At 44.4% G+C, this 17,696-nt stretch overlaps 1 protein-coding gene across 2 annotated transcripts in view; it reads left to right on the top strand.

Moving 5' to 3' along the window:
• LOC124555390 (sodium-coupled neutral amino acid transporter 9-like) overlaps positions 1–17,696 on the top strand; it is a 354,431-nt gene that overhangs the window by 162,805 nt on the left and 173,930 nt on the right. For both annotated transcript variants that reach the window (XM_047129284.1, XM_047129283.1), the window contains exon 2: positions 212–316. In XM_047129284.1, coding sequence (XP_046985240.1) covers positions 212–316 — 105 coding nt within the window. The remainder of the gene's footprint in view (positions 1–211; positions 317–17,696) is intronic.

Here is a 17,696-nt window from a genome sequence, read left to right as displayed (position 1 = left end):
AACCATTTTTGAACTGACTACAGTATCTGTAGTTATTTGAAGATTAAAGAAGCCATGTCAACAATTTACATATAGTTACAATCACCGATATGTTCCCCTGTTCTACGTCTTTTTCGTTGTCTTCCATATGTTTTTCATTGTAGTGACGACGCATATGCAAATTTGATGCTACAGTTATTAGCAACACAGTTAATGTGGTTTTCATTTACAGGGGGATCTGCATGTTTCCGGACTCAGAAACAAGCGATTTCGAGACGACAGTTACTACAGAGGTTCCATCGGGAGAAAAAAAAGACTTACAATCCAACGTTAACAGGTAAGGTGTACTCATATTTCACATAAAAAAACAATTTCTGTGCCTTTAGTGCTTATAGAAGAGTAACTTAAATCTAATATCTACATCTAAATCTACATATATACTTTGAAAGCCACCGTTCGGTGCGTGGCGAAGGGTACCCTGTGCCACTACTTTTCATTTCCCCTCTGTTCCACTCGCAAATAGGCGAGGGAAAACAACTGTCTGTATTCCCCCGTACGAGCCCTAATTCATCGAATCTTATCTTCGTGGTCCTTACGCGAAATATATCTTGCAGACTGTAGAATCGTTCTGCTGTCAGCTTCAAATGCCGGTTCCCTATATTTTCACAATAGCGTTCCTCAAAATCCGCCGGTAACGTATCTAGCAGCCCACTTCTAAATTGCTTTGATGTCTTCCTTTAATCCGACCTAGTATGGATCCCAAACACTCGAGCAGTACTCAAGAATAGGTCGCACTAGCGTCCTATATGCGGTCTCCTTTACAGACAAACCACACTGTCCTAAAATTCTCCCAATAAACCGACATCGACCATTCGCCCCCCCCCCCCCCCCCCCTCCCAACGCAATTCTCACATGTTCGTTCCATTTCATATTGCTTTGCAACGTTACGTCCAGATATACACTCCTGGAAATTGAAAAAAGAACACATTGACACCGGTGTGTCAGACCCACCATACTTGCTCCGGACACTGCGAGAGGGCTGTACAAGCGATGATCACACGCACGGCACAGCGGACACACCAGGAACCGCGGTGTTCGCCGTCGAATGGCGCTAGCTGCGCAGCATTTGTGCACCGCCGCCGTCAGTGTCAGCCAGTTTGCCGTGGCATACGGAGCTCCATCGCAGTCTTTAACACTGGTAGCATGCCGCGACAGCGTGGACGTGAGCCGTATGTGCAGTTGACGGACTTTGAGCGAGGGCGTATAGTGGGCATGCGGGAGGCCGGGTGGACGTACCGCCGAATTGCTCAACACGTGGGGCGTGAGGTCTCCACAGTACATCGATGTTGTCGCCAGTGGTCGGCGGAAGGTGCACGTGCCCGTCGACCTGGGACCGAACCGCAGCGACGCACGGATGCACGCCAAGACCGTAGGATCCTACGCAGTGCCGTAGGGGACCGCACCGCCACTTCCCAGCAAATTAGGGACACTGTTGCTCCTGGGGTATCGGCGAGGACCATTCGCAACCGTCTCCATGAAGCTGGGCTACGGTCCCGCACACCGTTAGGCCGTCTTCCGCTCACGCCCCAACATCGTGCAGCCCGCCTCCAGTGGTGTCGCGACAGGCGTGAATGGAGGGACGAATGGAGACGTGTCGTCTTCAGCGATGAGAGTCGCTTCTGCCTTGGTGCCACTGATGGTCGTATGCGTGTTTGGCGCCGTGCAGGTGAGCGCCACAATCAGGACTGCATACGACCGAGGCACACAGGGCCAACACCCGGCATCATGGTGTGGGGAGCGATCTCCTACACTGGCCGTACACCACTGGTGATCGTCGAGGGGACACTGAATAGTGCACGATACATCCAAACCGTCATCGAACCCATCGTTCTACCATTCCTAGACCGGCAAGGGAACTTGCTGTTCCAACAGGACAATGCACGTCCGCATGTATCCCGTGCCACCAAACGTGCTCTAGAAGGTGTAAGTCAACTACCCTGGCCAGCAAGATCTCCGGATCTGTCCCCCATTGAGCATGTTTGGGACTGGATGAAGCGTCGTCTCACGCGGTCTGCACGTCCAGCACGAACGCTGGTCCAACTGAGGCGCCAGGTGGAAATGGCATGGCAAGCCGTTCCACAGGACTACATCCAGCATCTCTACGATCGTCTCCATGGGAGAATAGCAGCCTGCATTGCTGCGAAAGGTGGATATACACTGTACTAGTGCCGACATTGTGCATGCTCTGTTGCCTGTGTCTATGTGCCTGTGGTTCTGTCAGTGTGATCATGTGATGTATCTGACCCCAGGAATGTGTCAATAAAGTTTCCCCTTCCTGGGACAATGAATTCATGGTGTTCTTATTTCAATTTCCAGGAGTGTATAAACGATATGACTGTGTCAAGGAGGATACAACCAACATCATGGGCTTGTTTTTCCTACTCATCCGCATTAACATACAGTTTTCTACGTTTAGAGCTAGCTGCCATTCATTACACCGACTAGAAATTTTGTCTAAGTCATTTTGTATCATCCTGCAGTCACTCAACTTTGACTGCTTCCCGTACACCACAGCATCATCAGCAAATAACCGCATATTGCTGCCCACACTGTCCGCCAGATCATTTATGTATACATAAAATATAGCGGTCTCATCGCACTTCCCTGGGACACTCCTAACAATATCTTGTCTCTGAAAGACACTCACCGTCGACGACAATATGCCGGCTTCTGCTATTGAAGAGCTCTTCGAGTCACTCGCTTACACCGATGAACCAAAACATAATGACCACCTGTTTAATAGCATGTTGTTCCACTTTTCAAGCATAGTACAACAGAGATTCTTCAAGTCCTTGATAGGATTCCGGATATACACTATGTGATCAAAAGTATCCGGACACCTTGCTGAAGGCCGGCCACTGTGGCCGAGCGGTTCTAGGCGCTTCAGTCCGGAACCGCGTTGCTGTTACGGTCGCAGTTTCGAATCCTGCCTCGGGCATGGATGTGTGTGATGTCCTTAGGTTAGTAAGGTTTAAATAGTTCTAAGTCTAGGGTACTGATGACCTCAGATGTTGAGTCCCATAGTGCTTAGAGCGTTTTGAACCTTTTGAACACCTGGCTGAAAATGACTTAAAAGTTCGTGGCACCCTCCATCGGTAATGTTGGAATTCAATATAGTGCTGGCCCACCCTTAGCCTTGATGACAGCTTCCACTCAAGCAGGCATACGTTCAATCAGGTGCTGGAAGGTTTCTTGGGGAATGGCAGCCCATTCTTCACGGAGTGCTGCACTGAGGAGAGGTACCGATGTCAGTCGGTGAGGCCTGGCACGAAGTCGGCGTTCCAAAACATACCAAAGGTGTTCTACAGGATTCAGGTCAGGCCTCTCTGCAGACCAGTCCGTTACTGGGATGTTACGGTCGTGTAACCATTCCGCCACAGGCCGTGCATGATGAACAGGTGCTCGATCGTGTTGAAAGATGCAATCGCCATCCCCGAATATCTCTTCAACAATGGGAAGCACGAAGGTGTGTGCTATGATAGTACGACGCAAAACAGGGGGTGCAGGCCCCCTCCATGAAAAACACGACCACACCATGACCCCACCGCCTCCGAATTTTACTGTTGGCGCTACACACGCTGCCAGATGACGTTCACCGGGCATTCGCCATACCCACACCCTGCCTTCGGATCGCCACATTGTGTACAGTGATTCGTCACTCCACACAACGTTTTTCCACTGTTAAATCGTCCAATGTTTAAGCTCCTTACTCCAAGCGAGGCGTCGTTTGGCATTTACCGGCGTGATGTGTGGCTTATGAGCAGCCGCTCGACCATGAAATCCAAGTTTTCTCACTTCCCGCCTAACTGTCATAGTACTTGCAGTGGATCCTGATGCAGTCTGGAACTCCTGTGTGATGGTCTGGAGAGATGTCTGCCTATTACACATTACTACCCTCTTCAACTGTCGGCGGTCTCTGTCGGCCAACAGACGAGGTCGGCCTGTACGCTTTTGTGCTGTGCGTGTCCCTTCAAGTTTCCACATCACTATCATTTCGAAAACCGTGGGCCTAGGGATGTTTAGGAGAGTGGAAATCTCGCGTACAGACGTATGACACAAGTGACACCCAACCACCTGACCACGTTCAGCGCCCATGAGTTCGCCAAGTGCCCCATTCTGCTCTCTCACGATGTCTTATGACTACTGAGGTCGCTGATATGGAGAACCTGGAAGTAGGTGGCAGCACAATGCATCTAATATGAAAAATGTATGTTTTTGGGGTGTCTGGATACTTTAGATCACATAGTGTAAGTGGCACAATATGTCTACTTACAGGTCAAGCAATTCTCGGAAATTATGGGATGGTAGTTTACGGGCACGCAGCTGGCGACCTGTGTGTGTTGCAGGCACATTTGCTGGCCGAGACGTCAATGCGAGGTCACTGTAATGCGCATCAAACCACTGTAGCACGATTCTAACCTTGCAACATGGACAGTTATACTTCTTGAAGATGCCATCGCCATAGGGGGAGACTTCAAGCATGAAGCGATGCAGTTGGTCCGCTGCTGTCATTGTGCCTTCGATTACCACCATAAATCCCACGAAATACCAACTCAGTGTACCACACAGCATAATTGTGCCCTCACCGGCCTGCATCTGTGGCGCAGTGCATGTTTCGTGCAGATATTCGCCTGAATGCTGGCGTGTAAGGACCCAACAATCTACCTGGTATAACAAGAAATGCGACTGATTCGACAGGCGACACGTTTCTATCGATCCACGGCGATGCTGTGCCAAATGCAATCATAACTGACAATGTCGTTCGGTCAACACACAGGGGTCGTGTGATGTGGAGCTCCATCTTCAACAATGGCCTTTTAACGGTGTGCTCCGAAATACTTGCGCCCGCACCAGCATTATTCTCTGTCTTCAGATATGCTACAGGTCGCTGCCTATCCTGGATGATCCTTCGACCTCTACGTTTTGTGATGAGATGTGGTGTCCAGTACCATACAGCCTACTCGTTATTTCGCCATCTTCAACCACTTTCCATAGGCGCTCACGACAGTGACCAGCTTCGCCGTTTCACATATTCTCGTTTCCAGCCGCAGGGCCATAACAATGTGCCCTTTGTCAAAACCTTTTATATCAGTCGATTTTCGCATTTACGGCCAGTGTCATCGCTATGATGACTGTCCATTCGTCTCTCTTCCGCTTACATCCTTTCCTTACTGCGTCACGTGCCTGCAGCACCACCCGGAGGCATTCAGCTTGGCGGTGGACAGTGGTCATAATGTTTCAGCTCATCAGCGTATCTGAGAACCTATTCCATTTGCTCGTTTGGGTTTCGTAGAAATGTTGGAACACGTGAGGCAATACTGACACTACGACTTATCTTAGAAGAAAGATTAAGGAAAGGTAAACCTACGATTCTGGCATTTGTAGACTTAGAGAAAGCTTTTGACAATGTTGATTGGAATACTCTCTTTCAAATTCTGAAGGTGGCAGGGGTAAAATACAGGGAGCGAAAGGCTATTTACAATTTGCACAGAAACCAGATGGTAGTTATAAGAGTCGAGGGGTATGAAAGGGAAGCAGTGGTTGGGAAGGGAGTGAGACAGGGTTGTAGCCTATACCCGATGTTATTCAATCTGTATATTGAGCAAGCAATAAATGAAACAAAAGAAAAGTTCGAAGTAGGTATTAAAATCCATGGAGAAGAAATAAAAACTTTCAGGTTCGCCGATGACATTGTAATTCTGTCAGAGACAGCAAAGGACTTGGAAGAGCAGTTGAACGGAATGGACAGTGTCTTGAAAGGAGGGTATAAGATGAACATCAACAAAAGCAAAACGAGGATAATGGAATGTAGTAGAATTAAGTCGGGTGATGCTGAGGGAATTAGATTAGGAAATGAGACACTTAAAGTAGTAAAGGAGTTTGGCTATTTGGGTAGCAAAATAACTGATGATGGTCGAAGTAGAGAGGATATAAAACGTAGACTGGCAATGGCAAGGAAAGCGCTTGCGAAAATTAAAAATTTGTTAACATCGAGTATAGATGTAATTGTCAGGAAGTCGTTTCTGAAAGTATTTGTATGGAGTGTAGCCATGTATGGAAGTGAAACGTGGACGATAAATAGCTTAGACAAGAAGAGAACAGAAGCTTTCGAAATGTGCTGCTACAGAAGAATGCTGAAGATTAGATGGGTAGATCACATAAGTAATGAGAAGGTATTGAATAGAATTGGGGAGAAGAGGAGCTTGTGGCACAACTTGACTAGAAGAAGGGATCGGTTGGTAGGACATGTTCTGAGACATCGAGGGATCATCAATTTAGTATTGGAGGGCAGCGTGGAGGGTAAAAATCGTAGAGGGAGACCAAGAGATGAATACACTAAGCAGATTCAGAAGGATTTAGGCTGCAGTAGGTACTGGGAGATGAAGCAGCTTGCACAGGATAGAGCAGCATGGAGAGCTGCATCAAACCAGTCCCAGGACTGAAGACCACAACAACAACAACAACATTCCATTTGCTCGTACTTTCGTTAAGTCTGCAGTGGGGCACCGTGTCAAATGCTTTCCGGAAATGTAGAAATATGGGAACTGCCTGTTGCCCTTCATCTATGGTTTGAGGGTATCATGTGAGAAAAGGACAAGCTGAGTTTCGCACGAGCGATGCTTTCTAAAACCGTGCTCACTCGTGGACATAAGCTTCTCTCTCTCAAGAAAATGTATTATTTTCGAACTGAGAATATTTTCAAGGGTTCTGCAGCAAACCGATGTTAGGGATATTTACCTGTAATTTTGCGGGTCCGTTCTTTTACCCTTCTTATGCACAGAAGTCCCATGCTCTTTTTCCAGTCTCTTGGGACTTTGCACTGGGAGAGAGATTCGTGATAAATGCAAGGTAAGCAAGGGGCCAATGTCGTAGAGTACTCTTTGTAAAACCGAACTGGGATTCCATCTTGACCTGGCAACTTAACTGTTTTCAACTCTTTCAGATGTTTCTCTATGCCAGTGATGCTTATTACTATTTGTTCCATGCGGGAGTCTGTTCGATGGCCAAGTGACGGTATGTTCCTGTGTGAAAGATTTCTTAAACGCAAATTTGAAACTTCTGCTTTCATTTGCTTTTATCGATTGTCTCACTAGAATGGTCAACTGTTGACTGGATGGAAGGCTTAGACCCGCTTAGCGATTTTACATAGCACCACAATTTTCTCGGGTTCTCGGTCAGATGTTTTGCTATGGTATGACGGTGGTAGGTGTTGTATGCTTCGCGCATATATCTTTTCACAGACGCACAGATATTTACTAACCTTTGCCTATCGTCATCTGCGCGTTCTCTTTTGAACCGAGAGTACAACAATCTTTCTTCGCTTCCCCAGCATTACCGGATTATGTTTTTAAATCAAGGTGGATTTTTCCGTCCTTAATCCACTTAGTAGGCATATAGTTCCCCAGATCACAACTTACAGTCTGTTTAAACTTTGCCCATAATTCCTCTGCGTCCATGTTACTGCTAAATGACTTCAATTGACTAAGTGAGATGCTCTCAACTGCTTACCCTCTGCAGAAACACTCGCCTAGCCTTCTTGACTGATTTCTTAACTTTCACAACCATAGTTACTATAATGACATCATTGTCATTAATTCCCGGCTCTATACTGACGCTGTCGATAAGGTCCGGCCTGTTTCTAGCTACAGGGTCTAAAATATTTCCATCGTGTCTGGGCTGCCGAACTAGCTCCTCAAGACTGTTTTTACAGAATGTGTCCAAAATATTTCACAAGACTGTCTGACTGTAGCCCCACAATTAGTCCACAGACGTCCCAGTCTATACTCGGTAGGTTGAAATCGCCTCCTACTAGTATTGCAAGATATGCGTATTACGCGCTACTGGCCGTAGATCCGTCACAGAGGAATCGTGTGGCCGGTAAAAACATCCAACAATTAACTTGGCTCCACCAGACCTGTTATACGCAATCAGGTAACTTCACTGTCACACTCAACTTCGATCTCAATGGCTCTGAGCACTATGCGACTTAACTTCTGAGGTTATCAGTCGCCTAGAACTTAGAACTAATTAAACCGAACTAACCTAAGGACATCACACGCATCCATGCCCGAGGCAGGATTCGAACCTGCGACCGTAGCTTCGATCTCAATAGAGCAGCGTGCGATTTGCAAGGGGGATGGCAGGGATTCCCCCCCCCCCCCTCCACGCCCCCTCCCCCTCGGCATCAAATCATCCCACCCTCTGATTTAAAATTACCAATCCAATCCCAATCTTTATTTCCCCCTCATCGGATATGTAATACTTAACATTTAATTTAAATTTGTGGAACTGTACACAGAAAATACAAATATTAATACACTATTACTACATTAACATTAACATGTTTGCTCATTGATTTAGGAAAGAAGCGTTATGTATTTAAACATTTGAAGACATTTCAAACTGAACTGTCATTCTCGAGCTGTAATCGTTGCTTTATTAACATGTTTTCTCACTGATTTCGGAAAGAAGCGTTATGTATTTAAACATTTGAAGACATTTCAAACTGAATTGTTCTTCTCGAGCTGTAATTGTTGCTTTAATCTAACGTAAGCTCTGACATCCGTTGCCTGCGAGTATGTAGCATTCATTACCTGGAAAAGCTACGGAATTTCAGCATGTCTTGCAAACAAAGCAAAATTTCGTCATTCCTTAACAGCAGTTCATTCCCAGAAACGTGGGCGAACATTGACAGTCACGATACTAACGGTGGCGCTAAAAGAGTTAAAACTTAAGGTCAGTCTAAAAATAAAAACGGTAATGAAGGTGCTAACAAAGAGAAAGATATTGAATCTCCAGGGACTAAGAACTGTAAGAATTCTTAAAGTACGAATGGGAGTAACATTAGGCTTAAAATTGTGGTGGGATATTGTGTACCCTTACCCTTTTTCAAAACTGGAAAAAAACTAAGCTGTGGCTGTCTGTGAATGACAAAAGCTTGGTAATATACACAGTGTGATCAGAAGATCGTGATCTGAAGGCGAAAAACATGGCACATGTTCTTGTCGATAATGCGATCTTTAGCTGGTGTTTCTGCAAATAACACCAAAAAACTATGTGGTAAAACTGGTGACCATGCAAAGTGCAAATCACACATGAAATATGTAGAATTATACGTAGCAAAGAAAAGCAAAATATAGAAAAATGCGCGAGTGAAAGTGAAAAGTTGTGAAGAAAGCAACGTCAAGAAAAAGTAATTACAACTCCTTTGTTGTCCAGATCCGCATATGTAATAGCTGATCAGAAATTATCATTCAAATCCTATTCGAAGTAATGGAACTACAAAAATTAAATCTTTTTCAGTCAATTGTATGCTTCATTCTAAGCATTAACGCCGAAATATCATTATGTTTAAAGGAGAAGACATGAATAATAATCTTACTTACTTCCTTACAGAATCGGATACAATCTTCAGTGTCATGGTGGACAAAAGTACAACGATTTCCTGTAAAATCTGTTAAATAATACATGTTCGTTTGTCTTCTGAGGGCGTTGCTTGAATTATTTTTTCGATATCGTTGACTTAGGAAGTGGAGGAGGAGAAGGTATTTCCGGTAGACTGTTACCAGCCCCAGTATAACATTAAATACCATGTATTAAGAAACCATCTTGTTGGCATTTCTTCACTTGATGTATCAACAATGCTTGCACATTACAAAGGCGTGGCAGCTCTAATGCGTAGTCATTTACATAAGAACTTAATTGCCGTGCGTTGTACGAACTACAAAATGGAACTAGCTGACCATAATGTTTTGGATGATGTGGCAGATGTGTACCACAAACAGACGTTTTTAACTTCCCTATATTTTGTGTTTTCTCAAAGTCCCAATAATCAAAGACAACTACAGGGTGTTTCACAAAAAACTGCCCTCTCAGCTATTAAAACCAGGCCAGGCTTTCATTTGTCTTGTCCGTATTTCCAAAAAACTGAGTCACGGTGGTTCCCAATCAAATCGTGACAGATCCGGATTTCGAAGGTTGCTAAAATTTTTCACAAAATGGATGCTTACAATGGAATTAGTTGTGCTGTATGAGGCCCTAAAAGTTCTGCAAATATTATCATTCCTTATGTAAAACAGAAATTCATCAGTCCTTAAGGCCAAACAAGAAATTGACGTGGCTATAAAAGCCCTTGAAACTCTGAAAACTAATGACTCGCTGAGAATTAGGAGGAAACGCGCATATTGAAATTGGTCGCGATTACTATAAGTATAACAAATTTCAAACATTTCGCAAGAAATTTTTTCAGTCTTTGGTAGACAATATAAGAAACCGCTCTGAAGACTTGAATTTCTTTTCGGATACAGCCGAATTAAATTCAGACACGTGGTCTTCAGATGAATATGAATGTGTGTTTTATGGCGACATATCAGTTCCTTATTTAAGTGAGAAGGTTGATTTTAAATTAAGTTAAATACTTTCGATGCTATAAAGAAAACCCTCAACACATCCCTGCTCGTGTGAAACAGCTTGTGAAAGCAATCGGAGTTATACCTACACACATCAAAAAAAGTTCTGAATCACCCCGCTTCCCAGAACTCCTAAAGATAGACGTTGTCTGTGGATATTGTATCACAGACATAGTCCCCTTGAATGTTCGGAGATGTCACTAAACCCGCTCAAAGATGTAAACAACCATGCATGAGCAGCGCCTATTAGACGGAGGTGGTCCGACAGCCGATCAGTTCCAATCATTCCACCAGGAACGGGGAACACGGCTCGTGTTGGCTTAGTTCAACCAAGTCTAGATGGTCAACACCGCGGTTCGATCGCGTCCGCATTGTTGTTTCAGGAAGGGCCCTCAACAAGGGAAATGTCCAGGAATCTCAGAGTGAACCAAAGCAAAGTTGTTTGGACATCATTGGCGTAGCGCGGTTGTAAAAGCTGGAGAGACTCTACAGTTATTATAGGGAGACATAATAGTACAATAAACAATAATTTAAACAAATGAAACAAAATGCATCAAATAAAACAACAACAACTACCACTACTACTATCACTACCACTACCACTTCCACCGCCACTAACAACAACAACAACAATAATAATAATAATAATAATAATAATAATAATAATAATAATAACTAACTTGTTCAAGAAACGATGACAAATTTGTAGAACTCCAGCAGCAAGAGAAGAAGCACTTATATTTTCTTGTACACAAGTGCAATGCGCCTGTCTTTTCTTTCCACGAATAAGTCTATAACTCGGTCTACAAAGATCTGATCACTGGATAGCTCTCCAAGTAGTGTCTTTTCTATTGCTAACGTGCTCAAACACGAAAGCCGGATGTTGGACATTGAATTCCTTAAATAATTCTTCACTGGTTTAAGAGTACTCATGCTTCGTTCACTACTTGCTGTAGATGAGGGTAGGGTCAAAACCAAACGCAGGAACTTCGTTGTTTCTTCATAAACAGAGTATAAATCATTGTTGACAATGTACTTTAAGAGTATTCTTGGAGATAAGTGTTTTTTCTCATCAGCGTATATGTTACACAGTTCACTTTCAAGTTGTTCTTGTTTGAAAAAAGGGTACTGTTCTAATAACTGAAGCAGTTTCAACTATGGGAATTATTTTTGATAGTTCGGGAAACACTTTGCGTTCAAAAGTTCAACAAACTGAATGTGGGGAAAGTCTTGAAATCTTCTTTCCATCTGAACAATTTGCAAATCCAGTATCTCGGAAGTTAGTGCCCTGAGAGATGTCTTCTGACTGTCACAAATGATAAGTTGCCATTTAAACACAAGCCGCATTTAATGCCTTCGTCAACGAATGTTTCTGTTCTTAATTGTCATAAGTTTCTCAAGACAGTTCTTATTTCGTCGTGGCAAGCAGATATACTGACAGATTTCGACTGAAGAACATTAAAGAGATGAACAACATAAACAAAGCACCCTCAGTAGAAGCAAAGCAAGTAGAAAAACGTAGGATCATCCATCCGTCGTTTCGTTCCCACAGCACAGCTCAAAGATTATGGGTCCCACTGAGAGCCTGTATCATCAATTATATAACTAAAAACACTGTCTAGCTCTGAGAAATGACTAGATATTGTTGAAACTACCCTGGAACGAAAGTTCCAGCGAATGTTGCATACATGTGGAAGTTTAAATCCTGTCTCAGTTAGCAGTACAGTTCGTTTTGATGATTTGCTGAAAAACGAATAGAATGCAGTAAGATTACTTACAAACATGCGTACTTGTATGATTTTGTAGGCATGTAACAGTCCCAAATTCAGTTGGTGTGCGTAACAATGAATAAACAGCGCTTAGGGACAGAACTGCTTCACCATTGTTGTAGTCCTCTTTCTCTGCTCGCCATGACTGCAGCGCCATCATGCATTTGACTAACCATTTTTCCTTCCCCATTCTATTCTTTCAATACTGCATGAATAATGTTTGACAAACCTTCAGCAGTTTTATCTCCTGAAACATCGTAAAATCCAACGAACCTTTCCTCAATTTTGTCTGCAATACAGTACCTGAATGTTATACTCATTTGACTCATGCATGACACTTCTAATGTTTCATCAGCCTGAATCGAAATGAAATTGCAGTTCTGAATTTCAGATTTTATTTTCTTATTAACTGCCAGAGTTATCATTTCTATGACATAATTCTGTATATCTGGAGAAGTTCCTTTAAAGATTGAAGATGATGACAGATGCTGTCGGATTAACTGCTCTCCTTGAGCTAGTAAATCCAACAATTCCATTTAGTTACCTTTGCTGCTGGAGGATTCGTCTTCTAGATGGCCGCGAAGGGCTAGTTCGTGTTTACAAAAAAACACAATTGTCTCAATAAGACGAGCGAATACTCTCCCGTTGGATGCAACTTGTTCGTTGTATTTTATTGCTTTCAGACGAGCGCCTTCAGAAAGGGCGTGCTCAATTCTACTTTTGCCAATAACTGAAATGATTCTTTGTTCTGGGGGTGACGTTTGGATATCCGATGCTTTTGTGCTTTCCTGTCAAAGTTGTTTATTGTACAAATGCCCTAACTGCACCATTCCTTTTCACCACCAAACAGAAGACATGTATAACATTATAATCTGTTATTAACTGCACCAGGCTGCCTGAAAAGTGAGTTTTTGTTTGGCTTCACTTTAAATTACACTGAGTATAAGAGTAAGTCGTTTGCCCTTCAATTCACACTTTTTTTCGTACTTTAATGTAGAAAAAGGCGTTTTCAATAAAAATTCTATAAGGTGTTCAGTTGCTGACTCGCTCATGTTGGCGACACAACGAAAATATGCACTAAAATCACACAAGAATGACTATGAAAACAAACCGCGCGACTGTTCACTTCCGTGTTAAAAACCAGCACGGAAGCGGCAGAGACTAGTCTCGATACCTGCTAGCAAGTGCAGCGCACCGGCCTTCATGGAAGAGGGGAAGTGGAGGGGAGCTGAGAATGCCACTAACGCGCAGGTGCACACAGCCAGGTAAGGGAAGGGAGGCAGAGACTGGGAGCAGTCGAGTCTGAAGCAGGCAAATACACCAATACTCAGGGTGCGGCGCGGGCTACAAAACTGATGTCTTCGCACATTTAGAAGGCTTAGTAGAAAGTTGTTCATATTTTTGTTATGAATTACTATTACATCTTTTTTAAGCACGAATGCAGGGGAGACTAAGTCTCAAAATCTCCACTCACGCTATCCCACTGTCGGACATGGAGCCTCGCTCAGGCCGCCCAAGGGCTACTACTCCAGTGGATGACCGCTACTTACGGACTACGGCTCGGAAGAACCCTGACAGCAACGCCACCATGTTGAATAATGCTTTTCTTGCAGCCACAGGACGTCGTATTAAGACTCAAACTGCGTGCTGCATAATGCGCAACTTCACTCCCTATGTCCATGACGAGGTGCATCTTTCCAACCACGACACCACTGCAGCGTGGTATAGATGGGCCCAACAACATGCCGTTGTCTTCACCGATGAGTGTCGCATATGCCTTTAACCAGACAATCGTCGGCGACGTGTTTGGAGGCAACCTGGTCAGGCTGAACGCGAGTGCAGCAAGGTGGAGTTTCCCTGCTGTTTTGGGGTGGCATTATGTGGTGCCGACATACGCCGCTGGTGGTCATGAAAGGCGCCGTAACGGCTGTATGATACACGAATGCCATCCTCCGACCGATAGTACAACCACATCGGTGCAACCATATCAGCAGCATATTGGCGAGGCATTCGTCTTCATGGACAACAATTTGTGCCCCCATCGTGCACATCTTGTGAATGACGTCCTCCAGGATAATGACTTCGCTCGACTAGAGTGGTCAGCATGTTCTCCAGACATGAACCCTATCGAACATGCCTGGGCTAGATTGGAAAGGGCTGTTTATGGACGGCGTGACCCACCAACCACTCTGAGGAATCTACGACGAATCGCCATTGAGGAGTGGGACAATCTGGACCAACATTGCCTTTATGAAGTTGTGGATAGTATGCCACGACGAATACAGGCATGCATCAATGCAAGAGAACGTGCTACTGGGTATTAGAGGTACACGTGTGTGCCTCAATCTGGACCACTATCTCTGAAGGTCTCTCTGTATGGTGGTACAACATGCAATGTGTGGTTTTCATGAGCAATAAAAAGAGCAGAAATGATGTTAATGTTGATCTCTATTCCAATTTTCTGTACAGGTTCCGGAACTCTCGGAGCAGAAGTGATGCAAAGGTTTTTTGATTTGTGTATATCTATGGATAAATGTGAACACGGATTTAGTGCCATGAATCTTGTGAGGTAACGGGTGAATTGTGGCGCCCTGAAAATATTCTAAATTCGGAGTTGGCCTGGCCGCTCGGCAGGCCGCGGCTCGGCGGTGGCCGCACGGTGCAGAGCATCGGCCGGTGCAAGAGGGGGAGCTGCAGTGTGTGGTCCAGGCCGACCGCGTGGCTGGGAATTCCATGTTCACGTGGTGTCGAGGTCTGTGCTTTGTGTCGATGATGGAGATGTGTATGCCGGGAGTTCCAAAGATGGCGGACTTTGTGAAACCATAGTAGCAGACATTTCACAGTTCATATACGTAGAAATCAATTATAGCCAGAGGAATTATGATCCTTAAAAAGAAACATGTACAGTACCATTATCTGCACGACGATTCTGATGGTGTAGTCAGATTTTGAATAGTTTTATTAGTTTAAAGTTTAGTATCCGGCTGTAAATTGTACATGTAACACCCAACAATGAATTCCCAAAATCTAAACAGATCATCAGATTTTGTCGATCGACGTGTCTTTAGAAAGCTACACTACTGGCCATTAAAATTGCTACACCACGAAGATTACGTGCTACAGACGCGAAATTTAACCGACAGGAAGCATATGCTGTGATGTGCAAATAATTAGCTTTTCAGAGCATTCACACAAGGTTGGCGCCGGTGGCGACACCTACAACGTGCTGACATGAGGAAAGTTTCCAAGCGATTTCTCATACACAAACAGCAGTTGACCGGCGTTGCTTGGTGAAACGTTGTTGTGATGCCTCGCGTAAGGAGGAGAAATGCGTACCATCACGTTTCCGATATTGATAAAGGTCGGATTGTAGTCTATCGCAATTGCGGTTTATCGTATCGCGACATTGCTGCTCGCATTGGTCGAGATCCAATGACTGTTAGCAGAATATGGAATCGGTGGGTTCAGGAGGGTAATCGGAACGCCGTGCTGGATCCCAATGGCCTCGTATCACTAGCAGTCGAGATGACAGGCATCTTATCCGCGTGGCTGTAACGGATCGTGCAGCCACGTCTCGATCCCTGAGTCAACAGATGGGGACGTTTGCAAAACAACAACCATCTTCACGAACAGTTCGACGATGTTCGCAGCAGCATGGACTATCAACTCGGAGACCATGGCTGCGGTTACCCTTGACGGTGCATCACAGACAGGAGCGCCTGCGATGGTGTACTCAACGACGAACCTGGGTGCACGAATGACAAAACGTCATTTTTTCGGATGAATCCAGGTTCTGTTTACAGCATCATGATGGTCGCATCCGTGTTTGGCGATATCGCGGTGAACGCACATTTGAAGCGTGTATTCGTCATCGCCATACTGGCGTATCACACGGCGTGATGGTATGGGGTGCCATTGGTTACACGCCTCGGTCACGGCACTTTGAACAGTGGACGTTACATTTGAGATGTGTTACGACGCATGTTGCAGGTTCTGTACGGGCCTTTCTGGATACGGAAAATGTTCGACTGCTGCCCTGGCCAGCACATTCTCCAGATCTCTTACCAATTGAAAATGTCTGGTCAATGGTGGCCGAGCAACTGGCTCGTCACAATACGCCAGTCACTACTCTTGATGAACTGTGGTATCGTGTTGAAGCTGCATGGGCAGCTGCACCTGTACACGCCATCCAAGCTCTGTTTGACTCAATGCACAGGTGTATCAAGGCCGTTATTACGGCCAGAGGTGGTTGTTCTCATCCGCATTTCTTCTTGGTGTAGCGATTTTAATGGCCAGTAGTGTATTAGCGTTCCTAAATTGGTATGAATGACAGGCATGTAACTTGAATAGTACGTGAGTTATTGGAGGTCAAAGTGGCCGATTACTATTGATCGCGTCAGGCCATAAGCACTCCACAGTTACACGATAAACCGGTAGCAGCGTGCTTATAAATATATGTATTCTCCTATGTCTTTGTTTATGTCCGATATAAACTATTCATGAAGAAATTTGTCAAATATTTACTGTGTTTTAGAAAGCACAGAGACATTAGTCTCCTGGCCTGCTTTTGTTTCTATTCCTTTGATATATGTTTATTTGATTTGTTTATGTATTTAATAACGTTTGTTAGAGCGTGATTATGGTCCAGCCGTGGGAATATTTATTTAATTTCAAGTTATTTAAGTGTAAATCCAGTATTTTGTATGTGTTTTAATATGTTTGAGAGAGTGCGCTGTCTTGGAGACATGGCGGTAGTGCTCAGCCAATGACGGCGCTCGTTACTACGGTAGGTGACAACCGAAGAATGGAGAGACTGTATGGAAGTGGGGGAGGAGCATCGTGTCGCACAGGACTGGTGGAGTGCTGGATGTGGTGGCGCAATGGACGGTCGCGGGATATACTTGGGGAGTGGAGCAGTTTGCGCGTTGTCGCAGGAGATAGAAATATTTCGTGGTGCCGACTTGTGCACTTGAGAGATTTCCGTGGCTCCTGCAGTGAAGATGTAGTATGAGTTTAGAAGTGAATATATCACGAGCTATGTTGTTCATAACTAATTACGTGGAATCTGTTGTTTCCCTGTTATTCAACTTATATTTTGTTTACTTGCTGGACCATCGACACCAATAAGTGTTTTAAAGTAACAAATGTCATTCTAAAAGGTACTTCTGCTATCGTACTCATCATTTAATGTCGTTAAAATAGTACCTGCAGATTTTTCTAAATTGTAATATTTCGTTTATGAATTTCTATGTCGCATTCAAAATTCGCAATTGCCGAGTGATAGGATCCTTTGACCATTCACTTCTTGTGTATATTTTTCATATTGTATACTGTAGACTCAGCAGTGTATGGCTTGTAATGCGGCAACTATGTATCCCAGCCCCTAGACAACGAAACCAGCCAAAACGTTTAAATTTCATCTCTGAGTCTGAGGGTACGTAGTTGAAGGCACCACCATCATTTCATTTTGCTTTTCAAA

Source organism: Schistocerca americana, chromosome X (assembly GCF_021461395.2).
Source record: "Schistocerca americana isolate TAMUIC-IGC-003095 chromosome X, iqSchAmer2.1, whole genome shotgun sequence".
NCBI lineage: Eukaryota > Metazoa > Arthropoda > Insecta > Orthoptera > Acrididae > Schistocerca > Schistocerca americana.
Note: the sequence above shows the minus strand (reverse complement) of the source record. Positions and strands in the feature narration are given on the sequence as shown.